Raw genomic sequence first — 23,853 nt, forward strand, 5'->3', positions numbered from 1 at the left:
TCTATCTCCTGCAGCCTGGGATCCAGAGACCCCCATGTCTCAGCAGCTTAGAAGACCTGGGAGAAAATTCCAGGCAGCTTCTGGGAGAATAGTGGAAAAGAACCCTCTTTCTGTTTTATGGGGTCCAACAAAGTTCCCACGGTGAGCTCTTCACCTGTGACAACCTGTCCAGTTCTCGAGCCAGCAGCTGTCCCCACCTCCTGCCTCCTGAACTCCTCTACTTCTTGACCCTGCACTGTTTAATCCTGATCTCCCTTTGGTCAGTTTCCTAGAAAACACCCTCACTTCCCTGGGGACTCAGGTCACCCTTTGGTCACACCCTGTGTGACATCTGGCCAGCCTCTAACACAGGCCCTCAGAGTGGTTCCTGTGGTGACCCAGACTCCAGAAACCAAATGCTTCACCCAGGTTCCCTAGGCCTGCGATCTGGCCCCGACCACTGCGCCAGTCCCACACAGACCCTCTGCTCCAACACCAGGGGAGCAGCTCCAGATGTAGTGTCCTTCCATATGTCACTAAGGTTTTTCGTATATGTTCCCTCCTCCCCTCAATCCTCTGGATAATTCACAGCCAACCATTAATCCAATCTTGATGGCATCTCATCTACAAAGTTTTCTCTTGGTGACCTTCTTGTCCCTGTCCTAGGTTCTCTGCCCTGCAGAGCCTTAGGCTTTTCCCACCATGATACCCTTCACGTACATTGTGCATGCCGACTTACCTGGCCACTCCTGTGCTAAACCTTATTCCTGGATTCAAATTCTGGCTCTGGTAGTTACCTGGCTCTGTGTGACCTTGGTCCATCAGTTTCTTATGAAATTACTTATAATTATATTATAACAACAGTAATAGGCCGTCTGTCAACTGGTTGTTTTCAGGATGAAATTAGAAATGTAAGTGCAATGCTTACCACCTGCCCTTTGGTTACTGGTGATTCTTTTTTTGCCAAGATCACTGCACCTGTGTCAGGCCATAGATGTGGCCAGGTTACAAGAAACCATGAAATACTGGAAACTATCTTGCCCGAGGTACTCCCGGGGCACAGAAGAGGAGGCTCTCTGAACAATGCGGCTTCCAGACTTTTTGTAAATTAAAGGCACTCCCGCGCCCACCTTCCTCTTCCCTGGGTACCTTGTAGTGCGCGCGACCTTCCACAAGGGGGCAGCCTCGCTGGGTGGGGTCGCGCTATTGCCGCAGCCGCTGTAGGCGGCGGTCTTGAAGTCACTCCAGCACGCTGTTCTCTGTCACTGTGACTAAAACTGGGCATTTCCCCCCTCCATTTAAATAAAGCAGGGCTGCTGTCGACAGTACACGGTCGCAGTCAGATACTGTCTGTCCATAATTTGCAGAAACTATTTTTAAATTAGATCAAACACGTGTTGCCACATTGAAAAACCACAGAAATTAACAGGGCACGTCTCTGCCCCCACTTCCCTCCCAAAATGCTGTTACTCATTCACAAGTTTGGAAAGGTACAGGATGGAAGGTGGGAACATCAGTGATGTTAGTTAACAACAGGGCACCCAACGAATGTTTGTGGTCCCTCCAAATTCATAGTGAAGCCCTTAACTCCCCCTCCCCCCACCCATGTGACTCTATGGGGGATCATGAGGACAGAGCCCTATTCCCAGAAGGCTGGCCCCTTTTCAGTAGAGGAAGAGATGTCAGAGCCCTCTCTCCTATGTGAGGACAGTGAAAAGCTAGCTGTCTGTGGGCTGGAAGAGGGTCCTTGCCCAAACTGGACCCAGCTGGACCCTCAGGTTGGACTTGCCAACCTTTAGAACTGAGAGAAAGCAAATTTCAGTTAAGACACAAAGTGTGTGGTGTTTTGTTAATGCCCAAGCGGACTGAGAAAGGCGCCTCTTCAGGGAAGGTGCTTTGGCTCTCTTTTATATTGTCATTATCATATAAACTAGTTATTTCCTTTCGTGTGTGTATGTGTGTGTGTGTGTGTGTGTGTGTGTGTGGTGCTGGAGATGGAATCCAGGCCTTCTGCTAGGCACATTCTCTACCACTGGGCTACACCCCAGCCCTGTTTTCTTGTTTTAAAAAAATCTAACTGCAAACCCTCAGATCTTGCTAAAGCATGAAATGCGTCTTCTCTTTCCTGGTTTTCCATTCCCTTTCTCACTTCTCTGTTGAATGTGTCATCTCAGGCCTGTGCATGGTGCACTAAATGCCAGGAGTGAGGCCACAGCTGTCATCGTGAAAAAAAAAATTAGAAAAATGACACACACATTGTTTCTTGGCACTCGCAGGAACTAGGATGTGTCTTCTCTCTTTCTGTGGGAGGGCATGTGAGCTAGCCTGCGAACTGGCAAGTAAACTTTGTTCTGCATAATCAGTTTGTTGGGGGAACAGAGGGTTGGGGTGTCATAGGCACCAAGGCTGTGCTTCCCTGAAGGGTCGCTCAGGGCCCAGAACAAACAGTGCCTTATTAGAGAGATCCAGAGTCCCCACCTCACTTCCCCAGACCTGCTCAAGAGCACGTCCCACTCACTGGTTAACCTTGGGGGTTAGGGCCAAGTTTTGGTGCAGCTCAGCCTCCTATCCCAAGGGCTGGTTATGTGTATCATGCCCCATAGCAGGATTTATGGCTTACCAATGGGCTGTCCCAGCAATCCCATGACACAGCCAGATGCTAGGACAAACCTTGCTGCTCAGGAAGACTCCCTGGACTGTTCAGGAACAGAGCATGCAGTCACGGAAAGATCTTGACTGGCTCATGTGATCCTAGATGAGTCTTACCCTCTCTGAGCCTCTGTTTTCTTATGTACAAAATGTGGCTGACAAAGTTCATCTCAAGTTTTTAAGAGCATTAAACTACTTTGCCTTAAATCAGCTGTTATGTTGCCTGACCCATGATTCTTAATTGCTGGTTTCCATTATTCTCAGGCAGCAGTTGGCAAACATTTTCTTGAAGGGGCCAAACAGTAAATATCTTAGGCTTTTCAGCCATCTAGTCTCTGGCAACTGCTCAGCTGGACTCTGGCTGTAGTGCAGAAACAGCTGTAGGCAATGCAGAAAGTAGTGACATGGTTGTTTCCAATAAAACTTTATTTATAAAATCAGGTTGGCCATATTTCCAGGTGACATATGTTCAGAAGGTTGGATGGTTGAAGGAGTGGGAAGGAGGGGCCAGGGGCCAGGTAGGTCTCCGATGCACAGAGATGCCCATGCAGGGCAGGGAGCAGGCAAAAGGGACACTTGTCCATATATATTCTTAGAAACATTGTTATAGGCCAAGGATTCTTAAGCTGGGACCCAGACGCCATCTGGGAGTTTACCAATGGGCCTTGGGGATGTTGATGCACCCCTCAAGTTGTATATGATATTGTTTGTGTATATGCATACAGGTATTTTTCTAGAGAAAAGGCTCACAGCTTCCTCTCAATTATTTAAGTGGTCTTGATCATAAGAGGTGAAGAACCACTGAGATAAATCAAACAACTCCCCAGACTTCAGTGAGGACCCCCAGTGATGGTGGGGTCCTTACAGATGTGGGGAGGTCACAGGACTGAGAGGGCCCACAGCTACTTAGAAATACCCTGGTCTCTTGGGGTCTTTCCTTGATCGCTAGTTCAAAGAGTGTTTTCAGTGGCTCCTGGCAGGACACAGAATCCTGCCACCCAGTTAACCTATGGTTCAGCCCCCACAGAGTGCTTATTTTCAACTTCTGTCTCATTTTCATTCCTGCAGAATTGTGGGGCAGTCCCATGTGATCCCAGCTGCCTGTCCAATGGGGAAAGGGGATAAGGCCTTTATTCATGTGACATCAAGGGACTGATGGGATAAGGCCTTTATTCACGTGACATCAAGGATAGACTGGTCTGCTCGAGTTTGCCAGGAAAGGTACTCACCAAACTTAGTTTACAAGACATGGGAAGCTGGAGCAACTCAGTGGGTCTCAGCCAGATCATCAGTGTGGCTGCCACCTCCGCCCTGACCATTCATCCGCTTCTGTGCCAATGGTCCCATGGCTACTGGAGAGGCGGTGCTCCACCCCAGAATCCATCTCATAAGCAGACTCACCAATGGCCTCTCAGAGGATATCCCATGAGACTGAGGAATTGATGGCACTTACTGCTAAGCAGTGCCCACAGTGACCCGTTTCTAGGGAACCCAGGCTAAGGCAGTTGATGCCACAAGTGGTCCAGATAAGGAACAGGTAACTGACCTTGGAAGTTTCCTAAGATGCATGTAGTCCTGTCCTGGAATAGTCAGTGGCCCTCAGGGTGGGATTTTCAGCTGGACTGTCCCTGTGTGCAGACTAGAAGGGCTGAATTGCTAGTGGAAGCTAGGAGGTGGGCCAGTGATCATGGCATCTGTGGGTAGCTGACTGAGGCGCAGGTGGAAAGTGAGGCATTGGGGCATGTAGTGGCCAAGGCCTGGCTCTATGTGATAGGGATGAGGATCAGAGTGTGGTCTGGCTGCTCCGATAGTACTGGGGGCACCGATGGCCACTCATGGCCAACATAGGCCTGCTGCAAAGGGGCTCCCATTGCCCAGGGCCTGGGTGCTTGGGCAATGTCATAGATACTTGCAACGGTGTTTCAGGGTCGTTCCTCAAGGGACCCTGGCCTAGCCTTTAATTAATGGTCTCCAGTCTGTGAGCTTAGTTCAGCAAGAGTTTGCAGGTTCCCATTCCAGCAGCCCATGTCAGTGGGCTGGAGTCTGAATGACAAGGCTCCCAGCGACCTGAAGGCCTCTGGTTAGAGGGGAGCTCACAGAACCCATGGAGTACAGGGGTTTTGGCTGCAATTCATTTTGTGGGGAGTCCAGTGGGTCCATGGAGCCAACTGTGGCTCCTCGGTTTCCAGATGCGTTAGGTCCACCTGCAGCCAGCAGCATTCTGCTCGCACATCCCTCCTCACCTAAGGACTGGAGGCATGCTGTCTTCGGAGCGCATGCACCAAGGCTTTGACTCTGAAGACACCAGTGCTGACTGATGAAGGAGAGAATGGGGTCCAAGGTCAGACTCTTCTGACACAGGCTCCACCTGGATCCACCCTTGAATGTGGAGGGTGCCTGTGTACCGCTGGGATCAACTGATGACTCCCCTCGTCCAGGAGCAGGTAGAGCTTTTCTGTGGACAGCCTTGGGCATTGATTCGTAACCAGAAAGCCCCAAGGTTCTATCAACTCTGCCCCATGCCAGGCCATGTGTCCTTGTGGGTAGCTGGGTCATCTAGGTCCCTCCCCCAAGATGGGGACTGGTCCTTTCTCCATGGTCAGAACCTCTGGGGTACACGTGGATCCAGATGCCCCAGGCTACAGGTTGAGAGGATATGGAAGGGGAGATGTCCTGGATGCTCCTTAGCCCCTAATTACAGCACCAGTTAGGAAATTCCATGCAGCGGGCAGCTGGCATTCTGGGAAGAAAAGGTGGAGTGGGCTGAGGCTCTGGGAGAATGAGGGTTGGAGAGGAGTCCCTGTCACCCAGTGGCCTGGCACTAGGAGGCTAAGCAGGGAGCCATAGGCAGACACAGGTGGGTGGTGTCTATTGACTTCAGGGGCTTCATATGGGTTGGGGCTGATCATAAAACCCTGGGGTGCTCCAGGGGAAAGGGTCTATGAGTAGGGGAGTGACGTTCATGCAGACCAGAAAGTGTTTGCTGAACGACAATCCAGAGATGGGTTTTTGGTGAGGACGAGGTCTAGAGTGGGACCCTGAGAGCAGATGGCCAAAGAGGGTGCTGGAAGAGCTCACTGGAGGAGAGGAAGTGAGAGGCCAGGGAATGTCTACTCCCACTGCGAGATGTTCTTCTTCTCTGGTGACCTGACTGCTGTGGTCACAGGGACAGTCAGAGGCACTTTAGTCAACTAACATTTACTGGCAGACACTGAAGAAACAGCAGCTACCAGCTCCAGTCTGTGCCCTCAGGCAGCATGATATACAGGGGACAGACCAGAGTCGTGGGCTACATGGAAGGCAGGGCAACGCAATAGAGGGCTGGGGTGGTCTTGCTGGGGCTGGGGGTAGGAGCCTGGGGGCTGAGAGACCTTCACAAGAAGGCAGCCTTGGAGCCAACCCCTGAAAGATCCTGACTCTGATTCACCTGTTAGCTACACCTGAGATGGAATCTTTCCTACAGTGCCCTAGGGACAGGGATGGGGACAGAGGGGCCCCAATACAGGGATAATGATCTAGGGGCCACTACTTGGTCCAGCTGGTTGCTTGATCTGTGGGATTGTTCTCTGAGAAGCAGTCAGACTGCAGCCATCAGTTGGGCCTGAAGTGAAGGAAGGAAAAAAAAAATCTCTCCTGTTCTTGTCTCTTATTGGCGAAAGGTTTGTACCATGGAGGACAAGCTCCCCTAAATTTTAAGGTTATGTAGGCTCAGGCCTGACCACACAACAGGGAAACCTTATGGCAGGAAGCAACTCAGGTACAGGGTGGGTAGCATTCAAGGTGCTGTCAAGTTATACCTGTGTGAAGATGGGTTGGAACCCACAGAGCTGGTTGCTATGGATCCAGGAACATGGTCCACAGGAAGGCACCCACATTTGAAGTGAGCAGTTTCCATGGGCTAACCTGGGGCACACACCCCAGGCAAAGGGCAGAACCTGCAAAGGCTCTGAGGCTTTTACTTTCTGTAATTCCATCTTAAACTTCTCACAGCAATGAAGAAAGAATATACCCCGGTCCCCAAATAAAGAATTCTGAGTTCTGCAAATGAAGCCCCAACAATCCAGTGCTGCAGAGAAGCTGAAAGGAGGTGAGCGTAGATGATGCTGAATCCTTGATGTGTGGCAGAGGCTTTTACTGGAGGGTACCCCCCAGTGGACACAGCCATTATTTCGCCACCAGGTTCTACAATGTACAGTCAGGTGCTTGGTGCCTGGGACCCAGGACACAGAGAAGTCAAGGTCTGTCTCTGCCCTCCAGACATTCCCTGAGAGAGGACGACAGCAGGAATGTTTTTTAGTAGTCAGTATTCTTATTTATTTTTTCCTGGTGGTGTTGGGGATTGAAGCCAGGGCCTTGTGCATGCAAGGCAGGCACTCTACCAACTGATCTATATCCCAGCCCCAGGAATGTTTTTTAATCCAGGCACACGGTGGGTTCAAATCCCCACTTATTTCCCAGGTCAAGTTGATCTGCCTAGGCCTCAGTGTCCCCCACTGTACAATGGAAACGTGTTCACGGAGGTGATCTGGGTAAAATGGAAGCACAAACATAGCATTCAGCCCGGGCCCAGAACAGAGTAAAACTCCACAAGCTTCAGCCATGCGGGAGACCCTCCAGCTAGGGGCAGGGGGACTCTGCTGATTGACATACCGGGGCGACTACTTAAAGGTGTTGTGGACAAGGTAGAAAAGTGTTTTAAACTCTTTGCAGATTAAAATATTAATCTAATGCCTCTTTCTGGGGATGGTCATAACCCCCATGTGGCTCCTCCAAGTTCCAAAGACACCCTGAGCCCATCCTCAGCCATGGTGACTCAAGGGCGTCTCCAGGGTGGCTCGAGTGCTGAAGGATGAAACCCAGGCGGCACTGGTCTCCAAGGTCTTTATTCAGGAAGGTAGAGAGCATCTGCAGTCTGTTGGACAGGCACTGTGCAGGGAGTGTAACAGTTCCATTTCCCCAAGATCCATGGGGACAGGGGTGCAGAGGAGGGGCACCTGTCTGGACAGGACAGAGGGGTCCTCTCCTCCAGAAGAAAGGCACTGACGGGATGAACATCCTAGAGCAAAGGGGCCGGGCTCTATACACATGGGTTGACCAGATGCAACTCAAAGCTAAATACAGCCAAAGGGGAAACTGTCCATCTTGGAGCAGGGGGCAGGGGCGGAGCTGCTTCCGGACTCTTCCCACCAAGTTGGAAAGGAAGTTCAGAAAGAAGGCCAAGCTTGAAAGATAAAACAGAGTTCATTCAGCCTTTCAATCTTAGTGTTTTGTGCAATTTTAAAAATAAAACCAACAAAATAAATATAACTTAAAAACTTCTTACAGGACACTAGAGGTGAGTCTGGGGAGGACAGTCAAGGAAACCTTCCAAGTGTTCCAAGCAGTGCTCGCTGCCAAGAACCCCTAGGGCCTACAAGGACAGAGCAGGAGGGCCTAGCACCCTCTCACCCATGCACTACCTCCTGGCACCTGCATGACCAGGATCTAAGGAGTCCCTGCCAGGACCAGGGATGGGTCTTTTGGACCTCCAGGAAATAGGTTCTGGGAAATTCTATTTCAGGACCTATCTATTCCACCAAGAGGAGAGGGAAGGGCCAGATAGCAAGAGAGTGGGAGAATGGCTTGAGAGACAGAGCAGGTGTGGGAGCTAGTCTGGTAAATATAAAACCTAACAAAGACAAAACACCCTAGGTAATAGGATAAGCCTAGAAAGATGCCTTTTATACCTCTCTCTCTCTCTCTCTCTCTCTCTCTCTCTCTCTCTCTCTCTCACACACACACACACACACACACACACACTAAACCCAATGCAAAATATTGCCATAGAGGTTCCACGGGTGAATAAATGGTCGTCTGCATATTATCACATTGTTTGCAAACAATTGGTGCCTTCTTAAAGTGCTTGGGAAGTTTTGTTCACTTACATAGGTTAAACTGGTCCCTGCAATTTTTGTTCATATCATTAATTTGCTTTAGCAAATGTTTTTCATACATAGAATGGGGGTAACTTTTGGCCAGTTCATAGCTGTAGAATCTTTTGTGTCTGAATTAACATGTCTTGTTCCCCACAGATCTGAAGCCCGGACCACCAGGGTCCCTTCTATCCTGTGACTGCAGCTTGGGCATTCCAGAGCTTAATGTGGCACTCAATGCCACCCCCATGCTGCCTGCCTTCCAGATCACGTGCTGTCACAAGGGCTCAGGCTCAGCCGGGGCGGGGGTGTGACCTTTAGCAAGTCAGCCCACGCAGGAGCTCACCACCGTTTTGAACAAGAGCCAGGAAGTTTAAGTGATTTCCTTTTTTAAAATCTGTACTTATACATTCTCATGTGTCCCGCCCTCCACCCCCAGCCAACTGTCACTCACCCACCCAGCATGGAAGAGGAAACATATGTGTCATGTGGGCAGGTCAACAGCACCCCCCCCCCAGATCCTGAGGTGCCAGGGTGGGCAGCCTAACCCTGAAGCAGTTCTTGGTCCACATGATTTCCCTCAGTGTCCCCCAAGTGGCCTGGTATCCAGTAGGGCTCCTCTGACTGCACTCTGCAAAGCAGGGGGTGGTAAGCCCCAGGGACCTGATGTAGAGCTCCACATGGCAACAGAGCTAGGAGTTTTGTTCTTAAAAAGTCATACAAATTGTATATTCTTCTCAGTAATACAGACTTCCTTGCTTTACAGTTAAAATGAAGCTTTAGAATGGCTCTCCATGAATCTTCACACAGCACAGGGACTCCAGGAAGAGGGGCCTGGGACACCCCCAGGTACCCAATATGTTCCTGGAAGCCATCCACACTCCATGGGGAAACAGGTCTAAGCCCTCAGTCAGGCTTATTGCAGGGAAAATTTAGAAATGATGCCAGTAACCCCGAATCCTGCTTCTTTCTGGCCTGGTGCTGCCCTGAATCCCACCCCCAGACCTTGTAACTGTTAGGACAAAGGACCCTTTATATGCTGATAGGGTTGACCAACTAGCACCAGGGACATGAAGGAACAAGAGATCAACTTCTTCCCCTCGATGGGGCCAGGGTCCCAGAGATCCTGAAGGATTCATGCCCAACTTCAAGGGGGCTGTCTGCACCTTGACTTCTCCTACCCAGCCACCTAGATCTTGTCACAGCAGGGCAGTGAGGCCATTGAGCAGTGGCTCTGGGGTGATCAGAGTGGCATCCCTGGAAGCTCAACTTGGCAGAATGTCACCTCTGCATTCTTGGGTAGCAACTTCAGATAGAAGAACGAAGCTCCTGCCTGCCCCCTTCTGGGAAAGTCTAGGTCAGAGAACACAGCCAATTGACTTCAGCCTTCTCCTGGTTCCCAGCTGGGTTTGGCCCAAAGTTGGAGGGTTTCAATATCAGAAGAGTGGGGGTTGTGATTTAGTAGCCCTAGAAGGGGCACCACAGCAACTCTGGAAGCCTCTGGAGCTGCTCATAGGAAGGAACTGTGCTCACAAACAATATGCGATTTCCCAGAGATTTTTGTGTCCCAACTACCAGGAAGCCAGGAACCTGGCTGGGCTGCTGGGCTCTGGGTGTGAGGCAGAGATAAATGTGCTTGGCAGCAGCGCTGATGGCACTGGCCACCAGGGGGCAGCAGACTCCCACAGGTAGCCCTTCTAGGCCTGCACTTTCTGGGGGCCACCCATAGGCAGGTACATCTCCTAAGGTTCTCTTGGCAGCCAGGGATTTCAGGGCCCCCCAAACTCTAAACCCAACTGACTTGCACAGGAAACTGAGCCTAGGTTTGGGAGGTTTTCTTCCAGAAGGTGATTCTATTTACAAAGAGAAGTGGGAACACCACCTCCAAGCCCTTAAGTTAGGAAAAGAACTGGAAACTCTCATCTTAGCTCCTCTTCTACAAAGTGTCTTGTAGTGCAGTTCAAGAGGGTCAGTTCTGGGGCTTGAACTCAGGAAGGATTGGAGGAACAATTAGGAAGGAGAAGGGAGGTGAGGAAGAAGAGAAGAGGAAGAGGTGGCAGGGATGAAGTGGGCGCCTCAGGCGAGTGGGGAACCCTGGGACATTTCTGTCAGGATGTCGATGAGATTGTTCAGCCCCGAGAGGTAGCCATCCTCCCGGTTCCCTTCCTGCCAGGGGACGTCATGCTTCAGGGTTTGGCCTTCGGGCAGAGGCGTGGTTTTCCCAAAGTCAATCATCCACACCTTGGCCTGTTCTTTCTTGTCGTGGATGAAGAGGAGTGAGCTGCCAATGACCTGGAGGAGAACAGGCAGTGAGGAGGGGGACCAGCTGGCACACCCTGGCACCTGAGGGGGCCTAGGAAAGGCCTGTAGCCTGCATGAAGCTAAGAGGGGTGTGGGCCAGAAATTCTGTCCCCTTTTCTCAGTAGGGCAGTGGAGCTGGCCCAAGAGTGGGCCATGCTGTGGGCAGGAGACATCAGATTCTGAGAATGGTGACCAGCCTTCTGTGTGGGCAGGGGCATGGGGAAGTCTGGGATGGCAGACAACACTTCTCCACCCCCAATTTTGGCCTGCACTCTTCCCACTATTTCTAGATCATAACTAAACCTGGGGGCCAAGTCCCCAACCCCCAACCTTGAGACCCCCATGTGATGAGTGATGGGTGACTGCTCTAGTGAAAGGGAAGGTGCCAAGGAGATTCCACACTCTAACCATGGGGGCCAAGGAAGGACCCTGTGCCATATGCACACCCTCCTGCCCCAGCAGCATGGCCCCCCGCAGGTTCTGGCCAGACATGCCCAGCAAGGCCTCCTCAGTCTGCCCCAGCCATGGAGTGTCTTCAGGGACAAGAGGACCCTTTCCCTTCTGTGAAAGGTCAAAGCATTAGTGTGAGAATATGGAGATCCTTTCACCCAGTGCAGGGAGGCCAGGGTGGCTCAGTGCCTGAATTCCTGCTAGGCTCAGCTCTCTGGGGACCCCCCAGTACCCCACCCCATGTCTAGGTACCCCGTCAAGGCTGTCACATAGGGGGATAGGTGTACCCAGTGGAGAGGTGAGTGGGAAATGCAATCCAAGTGCAAGGCCTATGGTCTCTTCCTGGGAAGAGCCTAGTGGTAAGGTTTGCATGAAGGTACAGGAAAGTGCTCTCCCCTCTGGGGATGGTCCCCCAGGTAGGTACCCCAAGACCCCCGTCTGCAATTTCCCACTGTGGATCCCTAACCTTTTCCATAGGTGGGGCTCAGGCTGAGAATCCCTCCATGCAAGACCCCTTAAGGGACTGTGTCCTAAAAGAGCTACAAGCCTGCAGGGAGCCTTGGGGTTCTGCTTTGCAGCGCCTCCCCCACCCCGCCAGCTACCACATTAACCACTTCAGGGAGTGCTGGGAGCTGAGAAGGCTGTAGCTCTGTATGTACGTGCACACGCTATGTGCCAGTGTGAGTGCATGTATGGGGCTAGGGGTCCTGGACTCCCATGTCAGGATCATATAAACCCCTTCAGGGAACCTCCGATGACTTGCAAAGCCTCTCCCAGGTGACTCAGTTCCCAGCCTGCTGTCGAGCAACATCTGTAAAGGTGGGAGCAGGTGAAAAGCTCCAGACCAGCTCTGAGTGGCATCTTAAGACCCGCCCACTTTTGTCGGGGTCTCCTCTGAAGATCCTAGGTTAGTGGGGAGGAAGCATCTGGGAATGCTTCTGCCCTGAGACTCCTGCGGTGGTGGAACAGGCATCCTGCCACAGCTGCCCAGAATTGAACATACTTCAGAGCAGGGTCAGAAAGAAGAAAGGGACAATGACAACTAATCTTTGGCAGGACAACTTATGTGGTCATCATGGAGCCCAGCACAGTCACACAGATGTGCTACCTTCTTGTAGTGAGGGGGTTGACCCTCAGTGGCCTGCTTATGGCTACAGCTATCCTAAATGTCTCTCAGGCTTCTGCAACCATGGGGTCTGTTAGCATGCATGCTCTCTGCCCAAGAGCACAAAGCCAAACGTCTACCTCATGGCACTTGAAGAAGGGGGAAACTTCAAGGGTAGCTCGAATGGCCTTCAGTCGGTCCCGGTAGGCGATCTGGGAACAGAAAGATGGTCAGGCTTTACACACTGAAGGCAAGGGGGTGGGCTTTCAGACCCCATTCAGAATCCCTGAATTAGAAGTGGGAGTGATCTTAACCCTGATCACTTACTCCAACATTTTTATCTACCAACAAGGAAACTGAGCCAAGAAGGAGACCCCGAGTGGGCCTTGGTTGCCACCTTTTCCCACCCCACACTGTCTCACAAGCAGGAGGCACAGAAGAGAGATAGTCCAGAGAAACCCCTGAGGAGCTCCTACGTGAGAGGCCAGCTGGTCCTGGAACACTAGCAGTGTGGAAGTGGAATCTAACAACAAGAGACCATAATGTCTTCCTGAACACAAACTGCCATGCTGATTTTTAAAGACAGAGTACATGGGGGAGCCACAAACATGTCTGCCAGTGGCCTCTCTCCAGAGCTCTACAACTCCAGTTGTGCTATGTTGACTCTGGGGTGCCCTGTTATCCCCAAGTGTCGCTCTGTGGGTCTCACCACCAGGGCTGCAGGGCCAATTAGGAAACTTGTAGCACACAAGCAAACAGCGTTCCTCCACAGCCACAGGGATAGCAGTGACACAGCTTGGCAGGGCTGCTCACAGTTCTGGAGTCCCCTTGCTATGAAGTACATGGTCACAGCATTGCTAAGGGGCTGAGATCCTCCAACAGGTGGCCCAGGAACCAGTGAGCCTGAAGTTCAGTGCATTCCCCACGCCTGTAACCAGGGGGCTTGCAAGGGGACAAGGGGAGCCTCCCTGGCTGGAAAGGGAGGGAAGGAGACTTCCCAGCCCCAACTGACACTGTCTTATTGGAGAAGAAGCTCTCTGGAGACCCTCCCTCTGTAGCTCCTAGGTTCTGGTCAGAAGGTACATCTTAGAGGGGCTCAAGGCTCACATCCCAGCCATGCCTGGATCTCCAACTGTCATAGGGCACTTATGCTTGGGGTGCAGTGGCCCAGCACATCCCAACTCAGCTGGGAGGGTCAGCACATCCTGGTGGGCAAAGTATCTGTCCCAGCCTGCTGGCTGTTACAGCAGCCATCATAAATGGAATAAGTTTATCATAAGCTTGTATATCCACCTCCCAGGCTGACAGCTGGCCAGGTCTTGCTGGGGAGGGCAGTATGACCTACAGGCATACCTTTCTCGTTCAGCCTCAGTCAACAGAAGCCTATCTAGGCCTGAAGGCATTGGGGGTGCAGGGACCAGCAGGCTGCTGGCTGTGCTGGGCAGGGGTCCCAGAGGCTGCCTGGCTTCTGTGTCAGGCAGACTTGGGTATGACTCTATGAAGTTTATGCTTTCCTAGCTGTATGTCCTTGATCTCTCAAGTTTTCCTTCTATAAAATAGGGACAAGAATGTCCATGGCACCAGAGAGTTGACAAGAGGATGTAATGAACACTTAGTACAATACCCGGATGGCAAGTGCTCAAGACATCCAGCAATGATCTCTCTCTCTACAGGGGATGGAAAATGTTTTAGGAAGCTCTGAGATGGGAGGCCAAGGCAAGTGAGTGATTATTCACAGAGCTTCCCAGTGCACCCATGAATGTTGGGAACAGCCATATCACTTTTTCCTCACCTTACAAGCAGAAGTTGGGGCCTGGTTTTTCTGCGTGGGCACTGTGGCCATGGCCTGACTTAGGCAAAGCCTGGACAAGGATGTCATGGTTATCCCAAGACCCAGACTCACCAGGATGTTACGGTTTCCTTTAGTGAATTCTCTGAAGGCCTCAGTAACTTGCTCCCTCGTTTTGGTCTTCTTAAAGTCCCTGTTCACCGAGCCATCTTCTTTCTGAGAAGGAGAATGACATCCCACCAGGATGTAGTCAGCAGAGAGCCCAAAGGTAGGTGGACACTGTACTCATCCACTCAACAACTACAAAGCAGGTGAGACCCATCTTGACTCTCAAGATGCTCTAGGGACAATAGAGGCAGCCAAATACTCAGGTATGGTACAAGGAGGCAGGTGCAACCAGGAGCATGGTGATTATCACACAGCAGTAGGGGTTGAGGGAGGGAAACAGCATTGTTTTCTATTCAGAGACCTGGACTTGTCCATCAAAGGTCCCTGCTATATATGCTACCCTCCTGTTAGTCACATGGCAGGTAGCTGGGTATCCGAGTGACTACTGCTATATCCCAGGGCTTATGATCAAGTAACCCTTCTTTTACTTAATAATTACCCCCAAAGCACAAGAGTAGTGATGCCATAAATTTGGATATGCCAAAGAGAAACTATAAGACCTTCCTATAAGTGAAAGGTAAAAGTTCTTAACATAATAAAGACAGAAAAAAAAATGTAACTTCTTTGCTGAGGTTGCAAAGATTTCCAATAAAAACAAATCTACCTGTGAGGTTGTGAAGAAGGAAAAAGAAATTTGTACTAGGTTTTACTGTTACAACTAAAACTGCAAATTTTATAAACTTTATCAGACATATATGTAAAGGCAACAACATAGTACAAGGGACTTGGTATAGTATGCAGTTTCAGGTATTTGTTTTAGGCCTTGGAATACCCCCAGAGATTGGGAGGACTGCTGAATAGTTTCCCTGAAAGCCAAGATCTAATTTTATCTCTCTGCCTCTGTTCCCTGGTCCACCCCAAGAAAAGATGGCTCTGGCAAGAGCCCCGATCTTGGGCCTGTCCATCCTCAGGTTGGAGATAGCTATAACTTCACAATGGCAGTCTCTAAAAGAATAGATGGGTGGCTGGGGCTCAGGGAGTTCCCAAGATGCATGGGAGGGAGTACTAGGTGGAGGCACCTGAAAAAGAGTCTTCCCCATGGGGCTCCTCTGCTGGCCATGAGCAGGCGGGTGCAGGTGATAGTATGCACAGTCAGCCAGTCTCTGAGCCAGCTGATGGGCTTTGCCTGTACCTGTAGCTGCACAGAGACCAGGAGCACATCCTGCTGGGTGCAGGGGAGGCACACTGTTTCAACAGATATAGGGGTAGGGAGCAGACTGAAAGGGAGGAAGAAAAGGAGGGAGATGAAGAGAATGTAACTTGCATCCACTCTGAGGGTCAGAGGCTGCAAACATGAGGGAAGGCTGGTTTCAGAAGATGAGGAAGGGGCAAAGGGTTTCTCAGCCCTGAGCACACAAAGCAGCTGTCCTGGGGGAAGGTGAAAACAGCTCCCACAGGCCACCGTGGGCAGCAAGTGAGACACTGGCAACTGCAGAAACTCACATTTAATGCCATCTGAAGAGGCTGACAGGAGGCTCCGCTCCCTTCAGCTGGAGAGTGAGGACTCAAAGACACCCAACCCTGACTCCACAGCTGGACTCTGGAGGCAAGTGGGCTGAGACTGGACAGAGAAGGGGAGAGCCAAAGCCCCTGTGGGGACTGCTACCTGCTCAGGTCTGCCTGAGACCCCCAAGGAGTGCCTCTCAGCCCTGCCTCTCTTGCCCTGAATCTTTCTAGCAAATATAACAGCAAGGGGCCTGGGCAGCAGCTCAGGGACAGGAGAGTCTTCTTAGACACTTCTCAGGACACTGAAGAGGAAAGAAGGAAGGATGAGGTTTCCAAGGGCCCCTTCCTTGCTGCCTATGAACCAGCCAGGTTCCCTAACTGCCACCTCACTAGCTGGTTCCTGTCTGGGCTTCTCTGTGTTGGGCAGGGCTGAGTTAAGTGGCCATTTCTCACAGGACTGACTGCTGGACAGGGCTAGAAGCCACCCCAACTCCAAGGCCTAAACTCCTTACATGGCCACCCCACCTGTACCTCAGGCTGAGAAATAGGCCAATGGTTCCAAATGTCTGTCCCTGGGGCTGAAGGTAGAATCTTGGGCCTGAGCCAGGCAAAGCTTGCAACCCCTAAGGGGTTCTGAGAACAGTCAGGAGCCCTGAACCTGTCCTAGAACACCCTGTCCTGAGTGCAAGCAGCAGGAGTTGAGGGAGGGAAACAGCATCGTTTTCTACTCAGGGGCCTGGACTTGTCCATCAAAGGTCCCTGCTATATATGCTACCCTTCTGTTAGTCACTTGGCAGGTAGCTGGGTATCCGAGTGACTACTGCTATATCCCAGGGCTTGTGTTCAAGTAACCCTTCTTTTACTTAATAATGTTAAGCCGGATGCTGGTGGGGCCCCCATCACCCCACTGTGAACTGAGCACCCCAGGCAGCCTTGGGTCATGTCTTGCTGGTCTCACCTTGATGCCCTCTATCCTGAAGCCGAGGGTGGCAGTGGAGCTGATGGTCTCCCTCCATTGCATGTACCGCGGCTTGGTCACAGCCCGCTGGGCTTTCTCCTCCTCGGTTGGAGCCTCAGGGTCCACCTCGATCATCTTTTGGTACATGTCCTTTCGCAGGCTGGGCTTCTTCCGGGCCTTGGTGAGCTCCTCTTCCAGGTATGTCCTGCATGGAAGGTGAGACTGCGTGAAGGCTAGGCCTGGACCACAGCTCACCTGCCACTCCTCTGGCTGCCTATGTAAAGACTCTGAGCAGCCCATACCTTGTCCAAGGGCCACAGTCAGTCTGGCAGCCCCTGAAATGAGGCACATTCATCATCCAGGATGAGCTAAGTACAGCTTGGGCTGATCCGAGGGGAAAGGGGTGGGCTTGCTGGATCAGAGCACCTCCATGCCAGGACCACCCTGAAGACCTGGCAAGCTGTAGGAGCTCCATGTGAGACCCCCACAGGGCCCAGCAGAAGGAGGAAGAAGGAAGCAGAGCAGCTGGGTGGACTGTCCAGCTCCTCTAGCTAGGATGCTGGTGGGAAAGGCGACTGATGGCAGGGTCCACTCAGGACCCCTGGGGTGCCCCCCTGGCTGCCTGGAACCCTCCCATAAAGTGAAAGCTTCAGAAGCCAGGACCTGTGTTGGTTGGAGAACTCATTCTGTCCTCCACATCCCCATTCCCAGGCAGCCTGCAAGGCTGAGTCTGCCTTTAAGTCTCTGGCTCTTTCCAAAAGGGGGAAATATTTCTAGGCACAAAGGACAGACCAGAGGTGGCCTATGAAGGGGCCAAAATGCTGGTTGGAGAAACCCATATTCCACAGGAAAGATCTGGATTTCTTAGCTTCTGCTCTGTCCTAGAAACCTGCTTGGTGACCCCTCCGCATCCCTGAGCCCAGAAAGCCTGAGAAAATGTATCCCACTAAATTGCTTCATGCTAGATCAACTAGCAAAGGTCACTGATGGAGGTGACAGGGGCAGATAGCACAGGTCTTAAGTGGCCCAAGGCTGAATCACTGGTCTTGGGCTGTGGGGACATGCTCCATGCTCCAGAACATATTGCCAAACTTCCATCACCACTCCAAACTGGAGTGGGGGGTCACTCACTCTTCCCCATATCCTCCTTTAAAGTTCCCTTGTCCCCCCACAACAGGTTCAGATTCTGCCCAAGATCCTTAAAGAGGCTGAAATCAGCAGTGTTCGTTGCAGGCTGGGGAAGTGGTCTCCCCTTCCCCCCTGCGTGGGTGAGAGCTGCCCTCAGAGGTGCCCCTCCTTCCCAGTCCCCTACTCTTCTCTTCTTATCTGTCCCCCAGGCCTTGTTCCAACACTTCCCAACTCAGGGTCTCTAGGCTGCTGGTAAGGAACTCATAACAGAATGAATGAAAATCTACATCTTACAGATGATAGGTTTCTGAAACCACCTTATCAATTGATATCGCACTGAAAATAAAGAAAACTAAATCTCCAAGTCTTTGGAGGAACCATCCATGGGTACCACACATGGAAGCCTCATAGACAGAGACATCTGGTGTTTGGGAATGTCCAGTGGACATTTCCTCTGGTCAATTGCTCAGGGACAATGCAATTGCTGTGGCCCACACAGCACCTGAGATGGATGTGACCTGCCAAGATATCAATCAACTGCAAGACATCAAGAAGCAAGACTCCACCCTTGAAACCTTAACCCTGTCTTTGATGTGCCCCCTTAAATAAACCACCGGAGCCATCTTTCCTTTGTCCAGTTTCAGAACCCATGTGGACTAGATCTATCAAGGGCTTTGCCTTTTGTAAATATATTTCTGAGTATTTGTGTTCTGTTATTCACTAATTATTTAAGATTTTAAGTTTTAGGGTAGCTTACACCCTCCTGGGCAGGAAGAAGCCCTAATAATATGCTGGCCTCTGATATATGAACTTGGACCTACTTATTCAGAGAGATGATGAAACCTGTAAGGGGGAAGTCATTAGCTTTGGGTTGGGCACTTCCATGCATGTGCAAGCATGTACATACATATATGTGTCCTTGTACATCACATGCAAAGCCAAGTCAATGACAACAGGCTGTCCTTGAATTTGTAGGTACTGTTTGGCTGGGACAGGGGGCAGCCAGGTTGGGTCAAGGGTTCCAAATGCTCCTTAGGGCCTTGTACAGGCCTGCAGGATGGGTGGGTAGGTGGCTGCACTTCTGCAAAGGGCTCTCAGTAGCTCTTTAAACAGGAAGTAGCATTTAGTAGTGTTGAATCCCTGGTCACATGGACCTTTCTCCTAAAAGGGACCCTGCAGCTCCATCTGTACAGAGTTGCACATCCCAGAAGAGGAAGGAGCCTAGGAGGAGATGCTCCCAAGAGTAGCCAGTTGGATAGTGGGACTGTGGGTCCACTGAAAGGTGAGCCTCCCTGCACCCACTCACCTCCACCCCAGAGGGAAGATCAGAGCTCGATCTCATACAGAGGAGCAGAAACCTGCTCACCCAATGGCTGGACTCTGGGAGAAGAAGTGACCCAAGACTAGGTAAAAGAAGGAAGGCAGCTCCCATGGGGAGCCAACAGGTGGCAGACCAAAGTCACCCACAGCTTTTCAAGGGCAGAGTGCTGGAAACCCAACTCCAGTCTCCCCCTCTGTCCCTTGTTGCAAATGACAGGAAGATACTACCAACTCTCCACAAAGAACAGGCCCCAGAGCATTTTGAACATATGCCATGTGAAACTGAGGACCAAAGAAGCTCCAAGTATAAGACACTTTCAGTACCTGCATGGCCTCTTCCTGAGCAACATCCACCTCCTGCCCTCCAGCCCCGCCATGGTGTAGCTGGGCTTGCTGATGGGCCTTCCTACCACTTTAGTAGCATGTCCCTAGTATTCTGAAGCCCAGTGTTTAAGATGGCCCCAGGCTCCAGCTTCTCTCTGGGAAGGATGAGCCATACTCTAGGGATGACCAATGGGTGTTGGTCTTAGGACAGACTCTGAGGCCAAGGTTTTTGGATCAAAGTATTTGGGAGGCCACATTCTACTTTCCAAATGTAGCTAGACTAGCACACTAAAAAGACCCCATGGAACCTGGATCCGTGGCAGGCACCAGGCTGCAGATAAGGTCTGTCATGGCATGACGGATGGCCCTGGTGATACCCAGGGTGCAATGGGAGAGATGCGGTCGAGTCAGGGGATGGGGGCAGCCTGGGCTGGGAGATGGGTCTCCTGTCTCCTGCAGTCTCTCAGGGAGCAGAGAGGCACACAGAGAAGCCTGGCCTTGGAATTAGCTGCAGCAGGAAGCTCTGGGGCTTCTGTCTTCCAGGAATAACTAGCCCCAAATTCATCACTTGGGGTACACTTATTTGGGCATCCAAATGAACACTAAATAGAATATTTTCCATGTGTTCATGCAGCAACTTGAAAAGCCCCTTCCCTGCAAGTAGGCTGAGCCCTCTGCTGTTTGGGTTAGAAGGAATGATTGTACCTCCCTTGAGAAAGCACATCCTGGTGTGCCAGGGAAGGGTCTTCCAGAGACAAAATAAGACTCTGGAAAAGAGAAGCAGCCATGTGGTAGCTAGAGGGATATTTTGCCCGCCCCCCATGCCTAGCTCCCTGTGGGCTGGAGATATTGAGGGCCTTGGATAGTGGTAGGGGGTGACCAGGCACAGAGTAGAAAAAAACAAAGAGGCCTGTACTTCTCCATGTCCCTGTCCCTGCCCTGGGGGCAAGGGCAAGGGAGCACCAGGCAGCCAGCTGGCAGGGTCTGATTTTAGGACACAACTCCCAAGAGAAGCAAGGAGAAAGAACAAGAAACCTGTCTGGCTTGGCCTACTTCTCTCCTGGCCTCTGTCTCTCTCTCACACACACCCCTCTTTCTCAATCTTCTCATAGAAGAAGTAGACCATTCAAAGCAGACACAGGCTTCAGCTCTGAACTTGGCCTCTCTTGGGAGTGGCATGGAGGAGCCCATGTCTGGCATCCAGTCTGGGCATCAGCAGCCAAGGCCAGGCTCTCCAGGGTAAGCACATGGTGCTGAACACCTCCTGCGCTGATAGACTCAGGGGGTTACACCAGTCTCCCAGGAGAAGAAGGAGACATGAGGGGGGTTCTTGGGTTGGAATGGCCAAAGTTTGAGAGGAAATAAGAAAACCCTGCAGCCAAACCAGTGGCTCAGGACTGCCCTGGTCTCAGACCTCCTGCTCTGTTCTCCGCCCTGCCTCCTCCTGCCCCTTTTCCTGTCTCCTCTTCCTGCCTGGGTTCTCTCCCAGCTTATCTCCTTGGATAGAAGGCAGGCTGAGCCTGGGCCCTGTAGTTGGGAATCTGGAGGACAGGGTGTGCCAATATGCCCACAAGTCCAATGACCCTTCGAGTCTAGGGAAGGTCAGACCCCTGAAGCACCCTACTCAGGGCTGAGGCCATCTGTAGGCTGATCCACAATGGGGACCTACCTCTCAAGCTCCTGGGCTCCCTCCCTAGTCATACTCACAGTGGGCACACGATTTTTGTTGTTTTGTTTTTTGGCAGACCAACATGTTTGCCAGCCAGTTCTCTCTACTCCTCTCTATTCCTGAGCCCCCTGCAGCTTGCATAACAGGAGGTCACCATCTTCCTACCTCCCTACTTGATATTTCCTCACTCCCCCCACCCAGGAGCCATCCCACCTGTCAGAGGGCAGCTTTATCTGCCATTCCCTGGGGGGCTTGGCATCCAGCCAGGGCCTCTTTCTGGCTCCTGCTACTGGTGCGTGCTTCAGGTCAGCTCACCAGAGTGGGGAAGGAGGTGTCATGACAAAACCAGGGTCCCTATGCCTTCTACACATAAAGGGAGTGGACTTTGGGGTGGGAGAGGTTATAGTTGGTCAAGCAGCCCCCATGGCCTTTCCTAGCACACATGAGATCTCTGAGACACCCTAAATGCTGCCAGGTATCTGCTGTGTGGCCAGTTGTAGTGTTGGGGTAAATACTCCTGCAGCAAGGAGTCTGGCCCACCTGATGCCCATCTTGCAGTCCATCACGCAAGGAGAGTCAAAGTCAGCCAACAGGTCGTCCATCTGGTTGTAGCGCTCCCCATCCTTCACCACGTCCCCATGGTAGGCAGGCACAAAGGGCCTCAGCACATCAGCCATCAGTCGATCCAGGCAGCGTTGCTCTGACTCACAGTGCTTCTTTAGGATCCGGCCATTGGCAGCCTCCTTGAAACTCCCTGCAGAGCAAATGGGAGGAGGCCCTTGGTCCCCAGATATAGCCCACAGAGGTACTCTCCACTCAGAGGACAGCTCCTCCATCATCAACCTGGGTCTCCCTGGGATGCTGCAGTACTGGTTAAGCCTGGGGTTAAAGACAAGTGCTTTAAGGGGAATGGGATGAGACCCAGTTCCCCCACTCACCAAATGCAACCCTGGACTGGCTCTCCAGCTTCCCTGACCTCAACCTCCTCATCTGAGATGGAGACTACCAGTGCTCACAACTGGAGGGTTAGCAGGGCTACAGGAGAGATCTCTTCACTTCATGGTATTATTATTAGCGTCCCCATCCTCATGGTCAACCTGCTTCTCCAACATGAAGGTGTCTCCCAGTCTCAGTAGAGGAAAATCCCTGAGAAGACAGGATCTATTGCCAGGACAAGGGAGAGACAGTGAGCTGAGAAGTAGAGGTCTAAGGTCTGGGTTACCTGGGCAGAGTTCCTGCCAAGCCACTCCTCTGGGTAAGTATTTACAAAGCATGTCCATTTCTGTGCCCGACTTTGGTTGGGCCAATGTGGCTGAGGAACTTAAAAAAAGTCAGCCCATGTGCTGGCCCAAAAGAATCTGCAGGCCAACGAAGCCTAAATCCACTAAAATGACCCCAGAGGACAGTGCATGCCAAAGGGTCCCCAGAGGACTAGATGATCCTGGGGACTTTGGTGTCAGATGTTCCCTTCTTCTGTCACTGACGGGTGGAATAAAGATCACACTCTAGCCAGGCTCCCTAGCCACTTCCACCTGATGTTGGCAAGCTGTGGTTGTGGGGTGATCTGTCCATATCTTCCACAGCTTCCAGCTCCTTTAGGGCAGAGACTACATGTCCATGAAAGTCGTAACCCCTAGCACCACAGTGATGCAAACAAACAACAGGAGCTCAGTGAATTGGTTAGCTCCGTCTCTTTATCCAGTGGTGTCCCAGCTATAAAGACTGGCGACTTCATCTGTTTTACTGAGTAAAATTGGAAGAGAGACTGAGAGAGAAAGAGAGAGACTGGAAGATGTTAGAGACAGAGAGAGGGACAGAGAAAGGGAGGAGGCAAGGGACAGAGTGGCATGGATTCTACAGAGGTCAGTTGTCCATGCTCATTTGCAAGGCAGTGTCAAAGTCACATCTGTCACTGTTGTGGCTGTACTTGCAGACGAGAAAGTCTCTTGGAGAGGAAGCTGTTCTGATGCTTCCATCTCCAGGAGCCTCAGGGCCAGGCCCTCCCCTCCCACGGCCGATGGGTGGCTTCCCACACACAGAGCAAGTCCAAGAGAGTCGCGTCTACCTGCATGTCCCGCCAGCTGGATCCAGGGATACTTCTTCTTGAAGGACATGACAAAGGGAGACCAGTGCACCATGTTTTTTATTTTTCTCCATGATTTGCTCTAGAAACAAGCAAACAAAAAGTTCTACATTAGAAAGAAGCCACAACTTTCTGGTTAGGATGTAAATCACTGGGGCCACAAGGCAGGAGTGCCACGACCACAGCATAGGTGCCCTTGGGACACTTCAAAGACCTTCCTGGTGTCATCCAAATGGTACAGTCACATGTGGCATTGTCCCATTTTATAAATAGGCTTAGCAAGAGGCTCAGAGGGTCTCCAGGGACGAGGATCAGGGATAGGTGACGGAGGAAGGCAAAGTGCTCCCAATCCAATGCTCCCCTTTTCGGATCCTTCCCCAGGACGTGCCCTTCTTTGTGGTCCCTCTCAGGACCTCAGTTTCCTCCACTGTCTAGTGAGAGACAGACAGCTGGTCCACCAGGCTTCTGGGATGAATGGGCACCAGAACTCTGGAAAATGACCTCCCTCATGCCAAGGCGATGCTCCTCTGAGGATGATTCAGCAGGCCACTGTCATCTAGCTGCAGTGTTGC

General features: G+C 51.6%; 1 protein-coding gene across 6 annotated transcripts in view; it reads right to left on the reverse strand.

Annotated features, from left to right (window-relative positions):
- Positions 1 to 7,495: 7,495 nt before the first annotated feature.
- Positions 7,496 to 23,853, reverse strand: part of Itpkb (inositol-trisphosphate 3-kinase B) — a 99,181-nt gene continuing 82,823 nt past the window's right edge. For all 6 annotated transcript variants that reach the window (XM_005326546.5, XM_078022921.1, XM_078022919.1 and 3 more), the window contains 6 exons: positions 23,264 to 23,363; positions 21,739 to 21,952; positions 16,758 to 16,962; positions 14,300 to 14,401; positions 12,537 to 12,608; positions 7,496 to 10,832 (listed from right to left, as the gene is read on the reverse strand). In XM_005326546.5, the coding sequence (XP_005326603.1) occupies positions 10,617 to 10,832; positions 12,537 to 12,608; positions 14,300 to 14,401; positions 16,758 to 16,962; positions 21,739 to 21,952; positions 23,264 to 23,363 (909 nt within the window). In that variant the 3' untranslated portion in view covers positions 7,496 to 10,616. The remainder of the gene's footprint in view (positions 10,833 to 12,536; positions 12,609 to 14,299; positions 14,402 to 16,757; positions 16,963 to 21,738; positions 21,953 to 23,263; positions 23,364 to 23,853) is intronic.

The sequence above is a fragment of the Ictidomys tridecemlineatus genome, chromosome 10 (assembly GCF_052094955.1).
Source record: "Ictidomys tridecemlineatus isolate mIctTri1 chromosome 10, mIctTri1.hap1, whole genome shotgun sequence".
In the NCBI taxonomy this organism is placed as follows: domain Eukaryota; kingdom Metazoa; phylum Chordata; class Mammalia; order Rodentia; family Sciuridae; genus Ictidomys; species Ictidomys tridecemlineatus.